Source organism: Echiichthys vipera (genome assembly GCF_963691815.1).
Source record: "Echiichthys vipera genome assembly, chromosome: 5".
NCBI classification, from domain to species: Eukaryota; Metazoa; Chordata; class Actinopteri; order Perciformes; family Trachinidae; genus Echiichthys; species Echiichthys vipera.
In genome coordinates, this window is record NC_139830.1 from 5,762,798 (window position 1) to 5,784,692 (window position 21,895).

Genomic DNA, 21,895 nt, shown 5'->3' on the forward strand with positions numbered 1-21,895 from the left:
TAAGCCCTAGCTGTAAGCTTTATCGAAGAGGAATGTTTTAAGTCTACTCTTAAATAAGGGGACAGTGTCTGCCTCCCGAGTAACACTTGGGAGTCGGTTCCATAGGAGAGGAGCTTGGTAGCTGAAGGCTCTGCCTCCTATTCTACTTTTGGAGACTCTAGACCTGACCAATAAGAGCTTTGTAGGTAAGGAGAAGGACTTTAAATTTTATTCTAGATTTTACAGGTAGCCAGTGCAAAGAAGCTAATACAGGAAATATATGTTCTCTTTGATGCAGCTTTTTTTAAGATACTTTCATGCATTGCTCTGTGTAGATGCCTAATTCAAATTTGTTTTCAGTATATGTGCACACTCAGGGTTGAGCGTTATATGTAATAACTCATATTGCACCAAATGCCAGTAACTCTATTTGCCCAGTCACTTTCCAAGTATGAAAAGTAGTGCCTGTTTTAGTACTGCTGTTTGCATTTGTGTCACTGCGGGAATTTGGAGAGGTGGATGCGGTGGGTCACTGCAGAGACTTTGTTTATGTATGAAACTCTGGATAGGCTTATATTTAGATTTGCGCATCAAGGCTGTAGGCTCAGGGTGAGATTTGTGCTATAACAACTTGGGAGTGCAGCGATAAAACCCAGGGTAGGAACAGAGGGGAGAGGAGGAGCTGCAAGAAACACGATTCTAGGAAAGACATTTATTCAGTCATCAGTTATGGGCTATGGGCAGTTATGTTTGGTCTAGTCAAGACAAAGTGCTTTGAAGATGGACAGAGAGAGGAGACTGAGTCAGGCGACTGAGTCATCTTGACAGCCTTCACTAGATGCATAACCCTCTAGAGGAGTCACTGTGACTGGAATGGCAGCTTTGCTGTGTACGATTTTGAAGGTTTTTCTAAAAACTATCCTCACAGAGTACTTACACCTGGTCTTGGCTCTCCAGAAATCAAAAGGATTTAGGGGCTAAGGCAAGACTGGGAAGGCTTTACTTGCAGATTTGTCTTTTTTTCTTCAGAGAGGCTGGATGATACACTGTATGCACTGCTCTATAAAAAGCTCTCAATGAAAGAGACTGCTGCTTTGTTTACCAACAGGAAGCAGCTTAAACATCCTCTGTGGGTACTATTTCTAGTCTGCCCCCCTCTATCGCTTTGTAGCACTCTCAAGTCCTCTGAAAGTCTTCCTCAAACTTTAACAGACTCAGAAAACTGTACCCATCTCTCTGATGTAATGGGAATATCTGTTTACCACTGACCTCTTGTTTCTCTGTACCCTGCCCCTCTTTTCTGTTAAAGGTCAGTGTTCAAACTAGTAGTCATCTTAATCGAGTCTGTCCCTTAGATTATGTAATAGACCTCAGTCCTCCCTAGAGCTCCATCCTGCATGTTGCACAAAGAGCCAAACCAGGCCGGGGGCGTTGCCGACAGTGAGGCACGGACACCATGTCCGTGGCTGCGTGCCATGTCTGTGTGTGTGTTTGTGTGCTGGGCGGACAGCAGCCAGTAAAGGAGGAATTCTGGAAGATGGCCCAGTGTGCCTCGGAGCTCAGTCTGGCCTTGCATAGTGGGAAAGGTCCGGTTAGGTGTGTGTATATATATCTGTTATATCTGTTAAGCAGCTTATGTGCACATACTGTAGGATGGCCCATACTTGATGGAAATATGGTTCAGTACAAAATATATTGCATTTGGAAGATCATCATTGTCACCGGTGGTTTATTGTTTTATTAAGTTATAGTTGAAGAATGAAGCGAATATGATATTCTTGAAACGCCAACATTTAGGAGGCGTCTGCAATTAATACACATGACTTCACCAATCGGACCGGGCATCAAAAGGGGGTTTACCCGGCCAGCTTCCTATTACAAAGGCCCTTTAATCTCTGACGTTTCTATGACGCTGCGGCCGAAATGGAAGAAAACAAACCTGTGACAGTGAGGAAGAAGGGTGTTTACCCAGAGACAATAAAAATGTCTGAGGACATGAGATTGGGGGCATTAAGGGCAAACACTGAAATAGTTTTCATTCCGTGAATGGCAAGAGACTCTGATGTTTATGACCAAATTATGAACTGGCTCCATGGGAGCCATGTAATCCGTGTCATGTCCTCCCCCCTTCAAGCTTTGCAGGCGCTTCACCAAACTAAGTGTTTCCAGTAAGTGAGAATGCATGCGATACTGAGAATCCCCTTTTGTGTGCTGCATTTGTTAAAGAGAAACTCCAGACCATCTTTCTTTCGTTTTTTTTTTATGCATCTAGCTCATTGTTTTGGTTGCGTGGCTCCAGTGAGGATTTAAATCAAATCTGCTGTATGCTACCTGCCCAGTGCAAAATCCGGGAGAGTCAAAGAAGATGCGTTGCTGGCGAAGAAAAGAAAATGTCACATTTTCCTCATGAGTTGCTGGACTCAACAGATACTTAAATGTCAGTGAATACTGGGTTTACTTGGTCTTACAGCAGCTGGTCAGCAAAGAAAAGTTGTGTAAAGCCTTTTGTGCTTCCAAAGGGAGCTGTATTGCCCCAAGTGATTTGATTTACTTTGCGAATACAAAGTCCTCTATCAAAGCAGTTGCCTCTTGATCTGCTGTATGAAGGGTGACAAGTCCTCCTTTGAGTCTTTGTAGAGGGCATACTTCAATGATGTGTTACATTGTTTGCTGCTCTCCGCAAGCACACCGTGGGGTTGGGCTACTGCCCCATTTTGTGAAGGCTGGCCAAGCAGGGGCCATGGCCCGTCCTGAATCTATTCAGCGTCGTCCACTGCTTCCTCGGGAGGTAGGTGCCAGGGACCTCGAGTGATGTCACTTGCCATCTCTGGGTGTAAAGCTAGAAAGACGTGAGCTTGCCAGTCGTCTGATGCCTGCTCCTTATCTTTGAAGGTACTAGGAGCTATTACTCTAAGGCCAACATTTTTTGACCAAACTGCCAAAGAGCTGCATTGTGGGTAATTTAGGTGACAGGTTTTGACAAAGAGAAAGACTGTCCCACTAGATACCACCACATGTTATATTAATATATGGAGAGAGGCCAAACGTAAGTTAAGTCCCATACATTTTATCCACTTAGCTTCCTGTAGAGTCTCTGTGCAGTCAGAGCATTGATAGTGATTCTCATATGGCAGTTGATGCCTGAGAAGTGCATTAATACTTAAATCAGTGTTTTTCTTCAGACTCATGATGTGCAGAGATGGCAGAAAAGTGTTTGCTAATTCAAACGCCTAATGATGCCAACTCATGAGCCCGAACTCACATCAATCACTTCCAGCATTGACTTCTCTTTTTGTTTATTTTCCTTTTGCTTCATTATAGACATCAGAGATGATGGGCTACTGATGCATCAATCAACACGATATATTCACTATTCTCTTTACGCTGTACATTCACGGCTGCCTTGTACAATGTAGATGAGAGCAGTTGAGTTTGGAAGCCACGAGTGTTCAAAGAGCTTGTGTTCTGACAGAAAGCACATGAGCGTGTATGATGTAAGGCGTACGGCACATCGCCACGTTGTAATAGAGAATGATGGAAGCATCAATATGTATGTTTGGAGATGGCGCTGCTCCCCTATTCCCAGATCTTGCTTTTTTGCATTCTCCTATAGCAACTCAGAGGACTCACTTTTTGTTCACTCTCTGGGTTCTTGGTCTTTCACTTGTCTTGTAGTCTATTCACGTTCTTTTTCCTCCGTCTTGCTCCTGCTTAGACTTTTATTCTCCATCACACACTCCCCTGGAAGCGAGAAGAGACAAGTATCCTCATACTTTTCCATCCTGTCTGTATCATCCCTTAATAACCTGCATAAATGCAGTTTTCGTATCCATCCTGCATTTCAGTGAACAGTTTAGTCCTTTGGCTCTCAGTCCCAGAGATACTTGGAAGCCACGATTTTTCATCCCTCCGACTTGCTCGTGTCTCAAAGGTAAAAAAACAAAACAAGAGGGGTGCTGGATCTTTCTGTTCTCCTATTCCTGGAAAGCAATAGTTTTCTCTCCGACACAATAAGTATCATGACACCACAGACTTGTCCAAACTTGTATACAACTACAGCAAGAGAAGAGGAAGCAATTCACACATGCTACTGACTAGGGCTGACATCTTCTGGTTAGCTGATCGATATTTTCTTGTCCGACCACATTCTCATTAGTCGGACGATAGCTGGTGTTACTTTCATAGGGCCGTGTGTCCACTAAAGCATTTTATCCTAGCTAAAAATGGCAGGCACACTTCTGAAAACGGCCAGCAGAGACTGCCAGAGCGCGTGGAAAGGCGACCTAGCGCTTTTTATTCCAGCTGAGATACCTTGATCGTGCAAATCTCACCAGATTACGTCCCGCGGCTGTGCTGTGGAACATCCACGGATGTTGACACAGTAGAGTTCCTGCTCTGGGTGACGGCGGCTGAATCACATGAGGAACGAGACGGAAAAGTAAACACATATACAGCCCAGTAGGATTAATTCCTCCATTGCTGTTTAACACTTGTGCATGTAAACAGTGACAGTTTGTCTTTGTGGTAGTCTGTCTCCCGCCCGTCCTCCACTGTAAGGATGCACTGTGTGCGCACAGTTGTTCATTTTCAACTGTTGGCGACCAGAAAAAGAAACTGAGCACCCAGTATCTCGTCACTGCTGGTGTTTGTTGCAGTGCATAAATACACTAATCTAGACATGATGCAGATTCTTTTATTGTTATTTTGTTACCATTGATCAATCGATCGGTTGAAGAGTAGGTAGAATTTCTGTCGACCAATCATTTATTTGGTTGACTGCAGGCCTGCTACTGACATACCTGCGCTCCCTTTTTGCAAATGAATCTTATTTGACTCCAACTGCCATTGTGTTTCATCCCCTCCCTCCTGCTCTCCTTTTCTACTGTGTCCCCTTTTTTTCCTGTTCATCCTGTTCATCCTATTCAACACTAATCCTTCCTTTCACTGTTTACACACCCAATTGTGGTGGCAGGTTGCTGCGGAAACGGTTAAACTGACTTTCTGGCAAATGGGTGGTAGGGATGGGCGTGAGTGATCGATTACTCATTTGTTTTTGCGCCCGCGCGCTGCACCTCTTGCTTCTGTACTTGACCCAAGACACGAGCATCTTGATATTTGGAACCGACGCTTCGCCTCACCATCCGAGAGTTGTCGTGTGACCTATATGACGGGGTTACTGTGCAAGGCCCAGAGGACATGGAGGGGGTAAGCCGTGACGCTTGGGGCCGCAACATCGCAAGCACAGAGGCACTGGACACCCTCTTCAAGAAGGACTTAAATTATAGGTGTCAACAGGCTAGAAGCTTATTTCAGTGAGTCATGCATTCACACTCAGATAAACCCATTGGTGGAAGTCCAACAGGTACCGGGACAAAAAAACAGTATTCTGGCAGAGCAGCACCTGCTGATACCTCCCACCTCTGTGCCAGTGGAGCGCCTGTTCTCCACAGCGGGACTGATTATTCACAGAATGCAAACACAGATTCAATTACGTTTCTGTAAGGAAACAATGTTGTTGAAGTTGTGGTTGTGAAAAATAAATCCTTAAAGGGTACCTGTGACTGTTAGATTGAGATTAAGCATGAGGTGTTAGGTAGACTGTATTGCTGTGCTTCATTATTCCTGCAGGAAGATGCATTGAGTTCTAAAAAATAGATTTGGAAAAAGTACTCAAAGTACTCAATTGGCCATTGAGGAACTGATGTGATCCCTGATCTTGGATTTTAATACTCCGGCCTACCCCTAGTGGGTTGTTAATGTTTGACCGGCAGCTTGCTCACTAGTTTGTTGTCTAAGGGCTTGCCCTATGCAAATTAGATGTCTTCCTTCTCACTGTCTGCAGGTTCAGAGCTGTTTGCAATATTCAAAGAACAGATTCAAGCTGTAATTTGAGCTAAGCCTTGCATGAATTTTGAACGTGTGCTCTGCCTTATATAAGGCTACTTTGGACCAAATATCAGCCAGTCAGTGCTGCTTGGGTTGTTATAAACAGCATGATGCAGTGGTTGGTAACATTTTATTCAACATCAGTCAATAAAGTGCAACCCTTTCATTTTGCCCAAGGGAACCTGTTTGTATGTGGATAAGTGAGTTAGCCTGATTTGATCCAAACTTGCAAAATTACTGAATAAGCACAGGCTTCATCATGACCATATTTCAGGGTTAATGGCATGTATGACTTTTCCGATACCAATGATTCCATTTCTTAGCAATGGCAATGACGTGTATATGCTTTTAGATCAAACATGAAGTATTATACGTCTTGTGCTGCCTTCTAAGATCAAGCTAAGTAATGTATTGCCTCAATCGTGATCTCATATGGGACTCGTGTTGAGGAGACCTATCTTCTTAGATCAGGTCAATATAAAAACTACTCTCCCCCTGTGGATCAAAAGAAGTTTGGAAACAGACTAGTCTCTCTACATTCTCAATCTCCATTCAAGCCAACTGCGTGGATGAAATATCTGGCAAACTTAACGGACATCTGATGAGCAATGAGGAACTTAATGAGTCCCAAATGAACATCCTGTCATTTAATGCCCGTGCACTGTTAGATATTATAAAACAGGCAGCAGAATTCACCCTCTAAGGTTAAATGATAAACGATGTGATAATGTAACAGTGGATTCACTGTGAGAAGCGGTGGCAGGCATCCATCACGCTCACAACGGTCCAGTTTCATCAGCAAAATAGCTTCAAAAATCCTTCAGTGATGCACGCTGTGAGAGAAAAGGACGCTCTTCTTCCTTGCTATCATGTTTAGAAAACTTACTAGAGTTCTTTCTCTCCCTGTCCTCTGTCTTTCACCAAGATACATATCTTCTCAGTCTTCTTATATGACGTTATCTTGAGTGACATTACAAACTTTGAAATGAAATTAAGCTTTTTGATTTTAAAATGAAGCCAAATACAGAGAAGACACCACGTTGAGAGCGGATTGCACTTGTGACATTAAAAGGTTTGTAGAAAAGCCTCCCAGCATGCACCGGAGCAATGCAATGTCTTTCATCCTTCTTGGTGATTATAAGCATGGTTGTGTGCATTGCTTCTGGGGTTCTCCCTACTGCAGCTGTAAACCTACAGCAAGTAATAACCTCATCTTTGCTCTCTGCCTGGTTTTTTCATAATTGGGAATTCTTGCCAACCACAATATCAACCTATGATATGAAACCCTGCCAACATATCTTTTTTTTTTTATTATCATAGGCCAATCAAATGAGGCAAAGTCAACTATCCATCTACCTTTTTGAAGAATAGGACTGCAGGATGATGAATAAGGGCGCACCCACACTGTTCTTCGGCACCGCGCCCTGGGCTTTAGGGTACTTGTCCCCCCTCCCTCTCCCCCCGCGCCCCAGGCCCGTTTGTATTCACACTGCCTGGGCCTTGCGCAAATGCTTCTTGCTGCCTATACGTCATCACGCCGTAACACGTCACACGCATTGATGACGTCATCGCGATGTGTGGCTTTGTTTACAAATCTTTCCACAGACCTCAGAGTTTTTGTGCGTCTTGTCGACTGTTCTTGAATCTTTTCATCGACCAAATCTGCAGTAAACACTCCACCTCCGCATCACACCAATGTGAACCTTTCACCGCCATTGTTGTTGTTGTTAAATGTCCGCGCATGGTCCGTCCTCCTATTTACTATGTCCGAACAGGCGCACATAAATGACGCCAGAACCGCCGTAGGCATCGTGCTCGTACATGTGCAAACGCGCTCTACAAAAGCCCACCTCTCTCAGGCGGGTGAACTCACACTGGTCAAACGCACTAGGCTTTTTTGAGCAAGTTTTGAGCCGAAACAGCTGAGCAGTCCTGTGCTTAATGTTTGCTTTGTCAGAACTAATTCACTGAAGGTGAACAATATCCAACTAAGCACATCAACCCTGTTTTGAAAAGGAAACTTAAAAACGTTTATGCACATTTTGATGAAATTTTGACATTTCCTTCAAATGTTTCTAATGCAAATCTTCAAAATGCACTTTTAAATCTGCTCATGGTAACAAGGCTACAGACTCACAAGGTGATGACGATATCAGCATTGCTCTCTCTTGTCTGTTGTGTTGCAAACAAAGCTTTCCTGGCATGTTTTCGCTTTACTTCATGTTTCAAAACTTCTCCATAAGCAGAAATCCTAAAGTTCTCTTTTCTTACAACAAACCAAATGTAGCCAAATTACAACTGGTGTGCGTCAACTATCCAAGAAAAACAAAATAAAGTAGCGGGGTATTATTTGGTTTGGGAGCACAAGCATACGACTTTGGGAAAACATTATAAAATATATTTTGTTTTTATGCGAACATGTCCAAATTGAAAGATGTTGACAGTTGGTTAGTTAATTGCTAGTTCCATGAAAAAGTGTTTCGGCATTGTTGCACTTAGTGTGTTTGTGTGTACACATGGTTGCTGAGGGATGCTTTGTGTGTAGCTTCAGTGCATGCAAATGCAGTGTCACTCTTTATAATCCTGTCTGCTCAGCCTCCATTTGAGTAAGAGAGCAGCGGGATGAGCATTGACAAAACTGACGGCAAGTCCATTTTTCTGTCTGGAACTCAGTAGCTCGGGGCTTGCGTTGTAATAGGAAGTCAGGTATCGTCAGGAATCAGTAGTTCAGTGAGCAATTGGTTTCCACTCTGACTGGATGATTCAATTTGGACACCTGTGTTTCCACTCACCTATAGAGCGATGGTTTGCTCTATTGCGTTTCCCCCTGCTGCTCGCCTCACTGCTCCAATTTTCTTTATCTCATACATCATTGATCTAATTCTGTCCAACCCTAAATATATTCCTCCCCTTGACCCATTGGTGAGAGGGGCTGGGATGTGTCTGTACCTTTCTAAGGTGGGTGTAAGACACATACACCTGTCATTTTCAAACTGGGTCAGACAGCCCCTACAGTTTTATGCTAATCTATCAGATAAGCATGGCTGGAAGTCTGCACCTTTGCCTGATATATGTGTAAATCTCTCACAATGAAGGGAATGCAGTAGGAAGGGGTTGGAGTTAAATGAACAGTAATTTGTAACACATGCCAAAAAAGATGGACCCGTTTTACCCCTTAGTTCTAAGTAGGACATAATCGGGTCGTGTTGTCTCATGGTGGGCTGATATATGGGCTGCAGGCTGTAGGCAACAGTGGAGGAAACTGGGGGGGGGAACTATCACCGGTTGCATATTGGCCGTCTCACCTCGATGAGGGCAGACTAACTGACGCGCCACCGCATCACCCCTTCTTCCACTTTGTTCTCAATAAAGTGTTAGGTAGATGTGTGCGCCTGCCAGCCCGCGGGCCTCTCTAGTCCAACTGTGCATCGGGCGCTCAGTCGTCCTTGACCACACTTTCCCACACTCCATCTCCTCTTTAGTGTGCCATGAATCTGTCAGACACTAGTCTCTGGCTATTACAAAAAAGTATTGAGTGCTTGAGAGGAAAGGGAAAGTGCAGAGAGAGACCGCTACACGACTGATCAGAGGGCATATGACGTTCAAGAGAGCTCCACTGTTCACGTCTAGTTAACTGCAGCCAATTAACAAGGATTCATTATTAAACACACCTGTTCAGATGACATGCAGGCTTCTTTAAATAGGCACACACAGACTGGGTTCAAGGTTAATCATTATATGGACTGGAAATAACACCAAATGTAAATGTTATGAAATGATAATGTTAAGCTAGTGTAAGAGCTCCCTTTGAAAAGAAGAATACCCTGACATCTGTCAAACCTGATAAACGAGGCCTTGTCAGAGACATTTCACTCTGGCATGCCATTGTTATTTATAACGGTGATATGAGTCAGTGTGTTCCATTTAAGCTGTTAGAGTAATAACTGTGTCGTCCTGCGTTTTTTAAATAATATCCATAACTGGCAGATGTTGGGCTCCATGTTTGCGTACAGCAAACATTTTAAACCTCATCTCACACCAAAACAGAGTGGACAGATGTTTCTGTGTAATAGAAACCAAGTGTTATTGTATTTTGAGTGTGTGTAATGTAATTTATGAATAATTATATATGCAGAATAATCACAGATCCAGTCAATTATTAACTACACAGTGTTCTCAGTCAAGCAAAACAAGTCTAAAACTTCTTTTTAATCACAGCTTGTGTTGTCTTTTTACCAGTTGATGGACAGTGTGCACTTACAGTTTGTGCTCGTCACAACTGCGACAGGACCTGTTGTCGCCCCAGGCAACCCTTACCATGGAGACCAGTCCGTGTCAGCAGGGATTGGCTGGTTTTCATCAACTTTGTAGCCTCATCATGTCATCACCTCCCTCAGGAGAGTGCTGTCATAGAGTAATGATACTGCTGTTGTGGTAGCATCAATCTTTTAGTGCAGACACGGTGTACTTTTGACTTTCTAATGAAAGTGTTGCATTTTAACGTGACCGTGGAACACTGGAGGAGAAAACAAAGAGTATATGTCTTCTGAGAAAGCTATTTTACACAAGATGCTTACACACTTCATAATTGACATGTTGGGAGGAGTAAAATCTATTAGGAAGTAAGGTTGTCACAATATCAGACTTCTAAAGTACGATACAAGTATAAAAATATGATACTTGATACCTTGTTCTATACCATGGCAAAAGGGAAAAAGTCATATGCACACAATAACTAACGACCTGCACACTGTTGCAACAGATGCCAGAAGGGTACTCTACAACCCGGCAGTGGCCATGCTATATGTATAAAAGTCCATGTGTAGGCTACTGGTAAGGTTATGTTAGCCGCGTGCTACAGTACGTCCAGTAAGCTACGCTATGTGTAGGCTACTGGTAAGGTTATGTTAGCCACGTGCTACAGTGCGCCCAGTAAGCTACGCTGTGGCATTATTTTCTTTTAGCTTTAACACTCTCAAATTTTTATTATATTATCTGCTTCATATTGAACAGCAACATTTGCTTCAACATTTAAATTGGCAATAATAGAGGCAGCACTTTGAAATCTAACCACAAACAATAGATGTTGAATCTTTGACTACACCCCAATACTACAGTACAGTGACGTCACAAGTCGGTGGTGTGAGGAGCTGGTTACTATGGAAACTACCTATATGCGGGGGCTGTGCTGGTAAGGGTAATACTGATTGATAGGTGCTGTTAGGCCTAACGGAAAGTAAATCCATCTCTCAGGGGTCCTGCATTCCACAGAGGCTCCGCATGCACCAAGAGTGTGTGAGCGCAGAGTGCCTTTATCTATGAGAACAGAGTTCAGGCGGTCACAAGGTGCTAGATGAATGGAGACGCGGTTGTACTGCTGCTTGCATGAGTCTTAGTTCCTAATCTTGTAAGCTGATGTGCTAAAGCGTGGACTGGCCTTTGCATACGTAGTGTAATGAGGTGTTGGAGGGGTGTGATTGTCATGTCAAGTGCTTCTCTAGCTGCCGCGTAGAATCATCAGCTGTACAATCTCACGGCACACATCACCGCGCATTGTCTATATTCAGTCCGAGTTAATTCAACACGTCTTTCTGATTTGTGCACCTGCCGTGTTGATGTGGCTATAAATGAACACACACTCTGGCGTTTGTGCCCAAGGTGCTCGTACAAAGGCTTTTCATTAGGCACATGGCAGTCGGATAAATTAGGATAGCTGTACTCCATTTCTTTACACTCTGTCAGCTACTCCTCACTGTTGTATTTCATTATTTCCCCTCAACTGCTGTTTCAAAGGTCACTTACCAGACCGCAGCGAGAGGAATGCAGCGAGGGGTTCTCGCAAAAAGTTCACCGTCAGCCCGCAAATGACGATAGGAGGATTTTCTAAACAGGATTTACCGTTTCTTCATCATTGATTCTAAGAGAGGGCGTTAATTAAAGATCTCTGGGCCGCTGATGTGCTTTCATTAAGGATCTTGACGCAAGCCGAGTCGATGTTTATTTGATTTTTGTCTAATCCTCGCTTCAGCCGAGCTCTTGTTTTCTTTTTAGCTGTGTGTTGTTTACCATCCGGTGGTCACGAAGCCACCGGGACAGTCCTTTATTTGTTTGGTGGGGGGCCTCGGTTTGTGGTAATGCGGTGCACTTTTAATAGACTGAGGGAGAAACTCAAGCGAGGCCTTCATCTGCGGTAGCAAATGTATTTTTTTATTGAGCAAACCGTAGACTGAATCAACACAAGTCGTGCAGGATTAGACTGCAGACTGAACACGGACTCACAATCACTCCTATAGCCTTGATGCTACAATTTATTGATACTGCGGGTTTACCAAAAGAAGAGCTTTTTGTTAGATTGATGGCTCCATCAATATATAAGATAAGAAATTCCTTCTTTAGCAGCAAAATTTCACAGTAGCAAAGTGGATAGCAAACATGAAGAAGAAGAAGAAGAAGAAGAAGAATTACTTTATTTATCCTGCAACGGGGAAATTGAATTTTTTCACTCTTCATGTCACACACACAGGCCCGAAATACACACGTGCACAAACAGGACCTATACATGCAATTAATGAGAGATGTGAGGGGGCTGCCGGTGACCGGCGCTCTGAGCAGTTGGGGGTTCGGTGCCTTGCTCAACAGCACCTCGGCAGTGCCCAGGAGATGAACTGGCACCTCTCCAGCCACCAGTCCACGCTCCATACATGGTCCTCACAGAGACTTGAACCAGCGACCCTACGGTTCCCAGCCTACTGTTCCCAGCCAAGTCACCTAAGGACTGAGCTACTGCCGCCCCCAAGAATTACTAAGAAACTAAGAAACAATAAATTGTAGAAAAAATATGAGCAATATAAACACAGGGAAATGTCAAAAATAGTAATAACAGGAACAATATATTCAGTATTTTGAAACATTTTAAATTCACACCAAGGCACGGATATCAAAGCATCAAGGCTACAAGCAAGTGTGTGACGGTTGGTGTCTTTTAAATATCTGTGCAAACAGTCCTGCAGATCACGCAGGTCAAGCTAATTCGTGGAAACGGCAACAAACTTTCCCATCCCCTTGCCTGTCAGTGAGTGTGTGTGTGTGTGTGTGTGTATGTGTGTATTATGATTGTATGCAAGCATGCGTTAAATGCCCCTGCTCGCGTCCTTCACACAGTGTGCGAGTGGACTCTGAACAGCAGGAGTCCGGCCCTACCAGATGGCGCTTCCAGGTGGAGCAGCTTGACATCCGTAAAGGGACAGCAGTTAAGAGTCTTTCTCCGTCTGACATACGCAGACATCACTTGCCTCCAAAATTCCTGGGGGGGTTGGGGGGGGGGGGTTGTTGCCATGCTCTGCTGGCAATAGGGCTGGTAAAACTAACGTCAGGACGAACGTGTATTTTTATTAATGTGTTGGGTAACGTTAATCGAATTTCACCCTTCTCACCACATTACCCACGTGGAAAAACCAAATGCTTTTGTCACGTCTGACGTATTATTGCAATTCATCAGACGACGTACAACTTCACTGTCAGATATGGCAGAAAGCAACGCAGCCGCTGCAGACGCTGGATGGCTGTTCACGCATCTTCACGGAGATCGCCTGGCCCGACCGCTCAGCATTGTGTGGATAGTTTTTGGATAAAGGTCAACAAATGGAAAAAAGCACATAATAGCAATCTGCAGAATATTCAAGGATACGGATAAAACCTGAGAGAACACCTGACGAGAGCACTTCATCCAGTCAGGCTAATGTTTTAGAGTTAATGTTGCCTCTTATTTGCCGCCTCCCTCATCATATTTTTCATCCTATTGGTATTGTTTTGCGAGAAGCGAGAAGGTTCCAGGTTCGCATCCCGGGGCCCTTCTGTGTGGAGTTTGCATGTTTTCCCCGTGTCTGCGTGGGTTTTCTCCGGGTTCTCCGGTTTCCTCCCACAGTCCAAAGACGTGCAGGTGTTCGGTTCATTGATGACTCTAAAAAAAAATCACCCGTAGGTGTGAATGTTTGTCTGTCTCTGTTCGTCTCTATGTGCCCTGTGATAGACTGGCGTCCTGTCCAGGGTGTACCCCGCCTCACGCCCGATGTCAGCTGGGATCGGCTCCAGCCCCCCGCGACCCTGACAGAGACAAGCGGTTGAAGATGAATGAATGAGGACTTAGAATCAAATAGGAATATATAGGAAGATTGACGGCACTATGTGACATATCTTAACAATAGTGATGACATGTCTGTGAATGAATCTTTTAATATTGTTTGCAGTTGCTTCTCTTTCTGCTTATTATAAGTTTACACCAAGGTTAAAGCAAACCAGGACGGAAAATAAAAACATGGATATGGAACAAGTGTGCTCGCTTTCAAGGACATACACGCTGGAGACGACCTGCTCCGATTCTTTTTGTTGAGGAAATGGGAAACAGTTTTCCGTTGGTCCTTGTGACTGATGCAAGATTTTGCCTACAGTGTATGAATTGATGTATGTATGAAAGCTTCAGTGAGTTACACATTGACCAACATATCACTGCTTTAACACTAGATGGCAGTGTGGTGCATTCTCAGTGCCGTCTCTGCATTTGAGGCCCTTTTCAGAGACCTTGTTACATAAATATGATGGCAATTTAACACATCAATCTCATGTTTCGATATGCTTATCAGCCACGGGGCAACTGTGACTCAGAGGATGAGCGGGTCGTCCTCCATTGGAGAGATCGGCGGTTCGATCCCCGGCTCCTCCGCATGACAAAGTGTCCTTGGGCAAGACATTGAACCCCACATTGCTCCCCGTGGTGCGCATCAGTGTGTGAATGTGGTGTGAATGGTTAGATTAGATGGTATGTAGATGTCCACTGCCATCACTGTGAATGGGTGAATGTGAAAGCGCCTTGAGTAGTCAGAAGACTAGAAAGGAGCTATAGAAGTACAAGTCCATTTACAACTTTAATGTATAAGTCACACCTAGGGCCTGGCAGATATGGGAGTTTTGACACTGATACTGATTTGGAGGGAAAATGTCACCGATTACCTGATAAAGTGAATTTTTGAATGGAATAAAAATAATCCTTTTTTATGTGGATTGTGCAGGTATGACTGTGCAAAGGTACTCAGAAGGCTGCTCTCCTAAACTAACCTAAAATAACTTTGATATATTTAAAGAATGAAATAGTGTTATTATACTTTTATTGATATATATATATAAAAAAATAAGCATAATGTATGACATTGTCAACAAGTTCTAGGACTGAACATGGAGAAAATGAAGAACACATCAAATAGATAGCTAAATAAAGATCAGTACTGTATGTTGAGTATCAGTCAATTGCTGACCGCACTGTGGGAGACATAAAATCACATAATGACTCAGTTTCTAAATCCTGGCAAGCATCTTTTTCAGCATTGTACGTTCTTTAAAAATACATTTTTATACCAACACATATACGTCGATACCAATGTGTCTGTGATGGCCCAATATCAGTTGACGAGGCTCTGGTCACAACTTCAGTCTTGGACCTGGTAACATTTCTGTATCCCTCCTGAGTTAAATGCTGTCAGATTCACATCGGCTGCAGCAGCACAAAGTTCACTACAGACGGAGAGTCAACACATGTTTTCCTTCACGACAATTACTCAATAATACATACAAGCACAACAATAATCAGACCTGCTCCTTCCTTTAATTATTTGGACTTGTCTCTCATGCCGAGTGCATGGATGAATTAATGAATATCCAGTGAAACGCTCTACACGCAGTATGTGAGCAAAGAGGAACTAACTTAACATCCTGTCATTCAGCACCTGTCTGTACGCTATCAGACTTTATAGGCAACATCATTCTCTTACTATAATAACGATAAATGATGAAGTTGATGATGAACAGCAATCGTAAAAAAGGCTTGAACCTCTAAAATCGCCAGTTTAAAATCAGCTTGTATGAGAGAAAAGGGAAAACACTCTTCTTCCCTCACCTCATTAAATTTTCAATTCGGCTGTGTTTTCTAGCAGTGTTCAAACTCCCTCTGGCGCTCCAGGTGCCAGATCTTACACAAGCCCTGATGCTCTTTCTATAAATGTTCCTGTCACATCTGAATAAAACCGCAAGGAGCAGGAACACAAGACATACTCTGTACCACAACACATACTTGTGTATGAATCAGCTTTACGTGTAAACAAACTAAATTGTAATCAGGTGGTCTACTATTCCCTCCGTAACCATGTCTCTCCCCTCTCGTTGTCCCTTACAGCGGAGCCCCTCCCCCTAATGGACCTGTGCAGACGAGTAGCTCGACTGGCTCTGGGCAGAGAGCGCATCCATCACATCGACACACTCCCACTGCCGCAGACGCTCAAGAACTACCTCCAGTACCAGTGACCCCCCCCCCCCCCCCCCCCCCTCCATACACTCATACACACACACAGACATGTGGGAAGAAACCAAGGTCCATTTGTTCTTATGGTAACCAGCCTCCAAACATGAACTTAACCATAACCATCAGACACCTGCAGAGGATGCGGACGGTGACATTGACTACAAACAGGTGGCGAAAGACGGTGCTGCAAAGGCTTTTGTTTACAAGATGTGGGGGTTTTTCTATTTTGTTATGTTTTGTCATGTTTTTACCTTCTGGTTTTTAGCTTTTTTTTTTCTTTTTTTGTCGTCTTCCCCCCGGACAGATAATTCCAGGAGTTGATGAATGAAATTAAGAGGATTTTGCGATCCAGTTTCCTGCTAATCGCGCGTACAGCCCTCAGTTTGTAAGGCCTTAAACGCTGTGGTTTCCGGGTGACAGTTTACCTCGACATCTTTGCTGCACAGACTCTGCGCAAGCCTTCTCGGAAAAAAAAACCTTGTTGGTATTTATATTTATATTCCCAACAACACAGCAGGCTCTGTGGAGACACAACAATCCCTCCAAGCCACAGGAGAGAAGGAGTGAGCAAGCAAGAGAGAGGGAGAGAAAGTCCACACACTACTTGCACGTTCTATTTTTGTTGGTGTGTACACAGTGCAGCACACATGGATTACATGCATACACCGTTTATGTGTGTGTCTGTGTACGCGGGAGGTCGATGAGAGACAGAAACAAAGCGTCAACTGTCAAAGACGACTCACTGACAAGCAGGCAGTTACCACCTACAGGCTAAAAAACACGACTCCAGTCTCAATCCCCCTTCGCTCTCCTGCCAGCTTCTCTCTCTCTCTCTCTCTCTCTCTCTTTCTTGCTATGGCTCTTCATCACTCGCTGAAGTCTGATTTAAGCCTCCGTCATGTTTGGTGAAGTCAAAGGGCCGTGGGCGCTGTTTTGTCAACTCTCTAAGTCCTGCAACGCTCATAGAGATGTACCTGGGTGTGTGTGTGTGTGCGCGTAGACAGAAACGCACACAAAGTAAGCACACGACACTTGTGTCATATCAGAAACCCCCCCCCCCCCCCCCCCCCCCAAAACAAGTTTTAAATGCTGCTTTTCCATCTTTTTTTCTTCCCCTCGTGGGGTTTTTATCTGATTTACTCTTGAAAGTGATGGTCTTAAGATGAGATTTTTAAAAATGTTTTTTTCTTTTTCTTTTTTTTTTCTCCAAGCCGTGGATTTTGAGATTTGTCTGCGGGACAGGTTGTCTCGCAGGTATAGGTAGAAAATGTGCTGCCATGAGACTCTTTTAAATGTGAATAAGAATAAACTCTGCTAAACTCCCACTGCCTCTCCTGTTGTCATCTGAGTGTCATCAAGTCCAAGACCGTGGATGATTTGATCCAAAGTTGTGCTAGCTTTATTGATCATTCACTAAACCCCCTGTCCCTGAGCATGTGTTGTCCAATAATGGCTTAGCAACAGTAACTAGGCATGGCATGTCTTTTGAAGCCTTGGATCTCTCCACATGTTGAAGCACAGTACATGGGGCTCCAGAAGAGTTTCTAAAGAGTTTTCTTTATTACCTTTCCAAAAACACACAACAGCATGGTAGCTCAGTCGCTAGTACTGTCTACTCACAGTAAGGAGGTCCTGGGTTCAATTCCCAGGTACCTGTTCTGTCTGGGCAATAAATTAATGTTTGTTTTAAAAAAACAAAAGCATAAGGAATGGGTTAGACTATAGTATCTGCATCTTTTAGCATGATGTCATGTATATAACATCTTGTGTTTAGTTTAACACACTTAACAGCATTTTCACTTTAAAACGAATCAGATGCAAACATTTGAAAAGTTAGCTAAAAATGGAGTCCTCATAAAAAAGAGATTTATGCTAGCTAGCTAACTAGGGTAAATAGATAGCTTAGTAGCTAGCTATCTACGGTGTCATCCCTATGTTCCCTGGGTTCATAAGCCTTTGTCCCTGCTGATTTAATTCAGTATTTTCTGAGGGTCAGGGTTAGGGGGTAGTATTGGGGTCTACAAGACTATTTGCTGTGGAATTGGGCACTGATTGTTCCCCGGGCACATACAAATTGGGGAACATAGAACCCGGGGAACATAGGTAGCCCCCCCCCCCAGCTACTGCAGATCAAATCTGTCCGAACACGAGAAGCTGCTTTGTTTATTTCTGTGAACAAGAATTCCTGTTGTTTCATAAATGGCCCTTAACTTCATTTACCAGTGCCGAGCTTGACAGATGTAGCAACAGTAATCAAAGAGAAGCAAACTGTCAGTTTACTCCCGTCTTATTTTAGTGACGCAAACATTCGTCAGGGAGGTTTCTTTACCACTGACAATGTCCGTGACACAAATGACATCAGAGCTTTTGGAACAAGTGTACACAGGTCTGCTGTGACAGTTAACCCTTTGCTGCTGTCAGAGCCACGAATGCTGGGTTTGGGTGTAAGAGTCAAGATGAGCCAGTCCTAAACCCGATTCCCCAGTCCAAGGGCAGACTTTTGAACACACAACAAAGCCTCTTGCGTGATCAAAGTTCAGCTCGGCGTGGCTATCCCTGGCATCACCCACAGAAAATCCATTAGTGTGGTGCAGCAGAGAGCAGAGTAGATATTCTAATCGCTCTGAGAGGCATCTCTCCCTGTGCTTCTGGAGGGACATGACCAGCACTAATGCGGGGGGAATTGGCCGACATCGGCATTTAAAGCTTTAATAATGATGAGAAAGATGTGTCTATTGAACAAGATACGCTTTAATGACGACAACTGCCTGAACACTGCTCCGGTACGCGTGTTTGTTAACGCTTTAACATCCAGATGAACAGGAAAGATGGAAGATACTGAAATACAAGTCACTGGAGAGAGAGACAGAGAGTTGAGATGTGCTCCAAGCTCCAGTCTGTTATCGATCTCCGACTGTAGCATGTCTGCCTCAGCATATAGTGCCGTTCAATAATACAGGGAGCCACCCTCTTAAAGGATTATCGAACAAGCCTGAAAGTTAAAGCTGATGACTTTTTTATCGGGTTAACAGTGACTTGGCTTTGCAAGATCCATATTTAGCTGCCTCTCAACAGCGAGGCTTCATTTCAATTCATCTCGCTGTCAATTCCCTCTTTCTGCTCTCCTCCACCACACTGCCGACTCTACGTGGTCTCATGGGAGGGCGTATAAATAGCACGCCACTTTTCATGACTTTCATGACTTTTCGCGTGCATGTCTACGCATATTAAGCTTTTCGCGTGTCATTTAACGCCCGTAGTTCCCCAGGGTTAGGGTTAGGGTCTGGGTTAGGGTTAGGGTTAGGGTAAGGGTTAGGGTTAGGGCATTTCACGGTCGTTATTTCAGCCATCCTTCACATGAAATATTGATTTAAAAACAACCCTCTGACAGAAAGCTCCACCACTTCGTATTTCTCCGCCACCTTGCGGAGAAATACGAACACGTGGGTTTTCCCTCAATGACATTTGTGCGTCAAATGACAACGCCATCTCTGCACTATACAAGTCAATTGAGACTACATGGCATGAAATGCGTTGTAATTATACGCGAGATGGCTTGAGAGAAATAGCGTGTCATTCACATGCCTTTTGGTGAGACCAGGCTGGCCGGCTTTCTCTTGTCCCCCTTTTTACACAGCTCTGCTCGGGCTATTTAAATCCTCCCATCTCTGTTTTTATTTCTCAAAAGCATATTTTCCATCACAGAGCTTTAACTTCCACCTCGGCTCCTTTGACGGGAGGTAAACAGGGGTTTCAGCTACGAGGAGAACGTTGGATGAAATGATTGTCCATCATACCTCAGCTCTTCTCTCTCTAGCCTTGCTCGTCCTTTAATGCACACAGGTTATACATATGCATATATGGAGAGTGGCGGAGCGAGCTGAGGAAGAGATGGATGGTTGGAGGCCGCTTGTCTGCTTCAGAGATGGGCTGAGATCCATAATTTATGGAGGGAAAGTCCCGCGCCTGCTTTGCTTGGTAAGTCATGTAAAAGCTTACATTTAATATTTTTCCTCACCCTCAGTTTTCCCCTCCAGATGACGGGGGGTGATATCTTCAGAGGGCAAAATTCCTCAAAGTAAAGGGTGTTACTTTGACCCACTTGAGGACTTTGTGCACAGTCACAGATAAGGGTTTAGCTTTAATGCATTTATGTTCAATCCATGTTCAGCAGCAACATCAAAGGGGCCTATTTTCCGGTTTTGTTGACTTTTGGGTTTTAGTTTGTGACTCATCTTTTCAGAAATAGACTGAACGTGACATTTGGATGATTGATAATGGTAGTGTTCGATTTCAATTCAATTTTATTTATAGTGCCAAATCATAACAAAGGTTATCTCAGGACACTACAGAGTAGGTAAAGACCACACTCTATGACTTATTTATGATTTACATAGACCCAACAACGAAAACCTTCCCTATAACAGACAGGACGTCGGACAGACCCAGCTCTGTGGAGGACGGCCATCTGTCTGCACCGCTTGGGGAGGAAGAAAAGAAGAGAGAAAGAGAGAAAAGACGGACAGATGTACAGAGAGAGACAAAGCAGACACAAAGACAGTCAGAAACACTTCCAGAGATGCAAGCCACCACAAAGTAACAGTGACTACAGTGATAGCTAAAGCAATGTAAATGTGACTTTCAGGTCATGGCAGATGTTGCAGCAGAACAGCAAGAAACAGGCACAGCTAGAGTGACAGAACATGGCAATGATAATAATAATTATGATGGCAAACATGGAGTTGAATTACTTACATGCATTGATGAGACATGAATGATACAGACTGGATCAGAGCTCAGAGTATCAGCCACAGGATTTTCCCCCGGCAGACTAGGCCTATAGCAGCATCATTAAGCATGAAAAAAATCAGCTTAAAAATAACAACATAGCTGAGGGTTCGTAAGTCCTAGCTGTAAGCTTTATCAAAGAGGAATGTTTTATGTTTACTCTTAAATATGGGGACAGTGTCTGCCTGCCGAATAACACCTGAGAGTCGGTTCCATAGGAGAGGAGCTTGGTAGCTGAATGCTCTGCCTCCTATTCTACTTCTTGAGACTCTAGAAATGACAAGTAGCCCTGCATCCTCAAAGCGCTGCGGTCTAGTCGGGTGATACGGTACTATGAGCCTGACCAATAAGAGCTTTGTAGGTAAGGAAAGAAGCTAATACAGGAGATATATGTTCTCTTTGGTTTGTTTTAGTTAGTACTCGAGCTGCAGCATTTTGGACCAACTGGAGACTCTTAACAGACTTATTGGAGCAGCCTGATAATAAGGAGTTGCAGTAGTCCAGCCTAGAAGTAACAAATGCATGGACTAGTTTTTCTGCATCTTTCGGAGACATGTTCCTAATTTTCACAATATTAAAATATGCATTCCTTGTCGTAAGTTTTAGTATAACAACACTAGAAATGCTAACCTCTGACTTGTAACCCAATAGATGATGTTGTATTTGCATCTTTACTAAATGGTTTGCTTAACTGTCCTGTCTTTGGCTGATGTTTAGTTCAAGCCTCTTTTTAGGACAATATTAACTTTTCCTTTCTTTTGCGGTGCAGGTGTGCCTCTCAACTGCGTACCGCCCCAACAACGTCCAGCAGTCAGGTAGGACAGCCCGTTTGTAGCCTGAGAGTCATGACCCAGGGCAAAAGAAAAGTCCCACAACACAGTAATTGACTTAGAT

The 21,895-nt window shown here is 43.8% G+C and overlaps 1 protein-coding gene across 1 annotated transcript in view; it reads left to right on the forward strand.

Moving 5' to 3' along the window:
* LOC310946730 (SPRY domain-containing SOCS box protein 4-like) overlaps window positions 1–17,232 on the forward strand; it is a 45,446-nt gene extending 28,214 nt beyond the window's left edge. Inside the window, exon 4 of the mRNA XM_083913280.1 lies at window positions 16,088–17,232. Within this exon, the coding sequence (XP_083769406.1) occupies window positions 16,088–16,215 (128 nt within the window). The 3' untranslated portion in view covers window positions 16,216–17,232. The remainder of the gene's footprint in view (window positions 1–16,087) is intronic.
* Window positions 17,233–21,895: the final 4,663 nt, after the last annotated feature.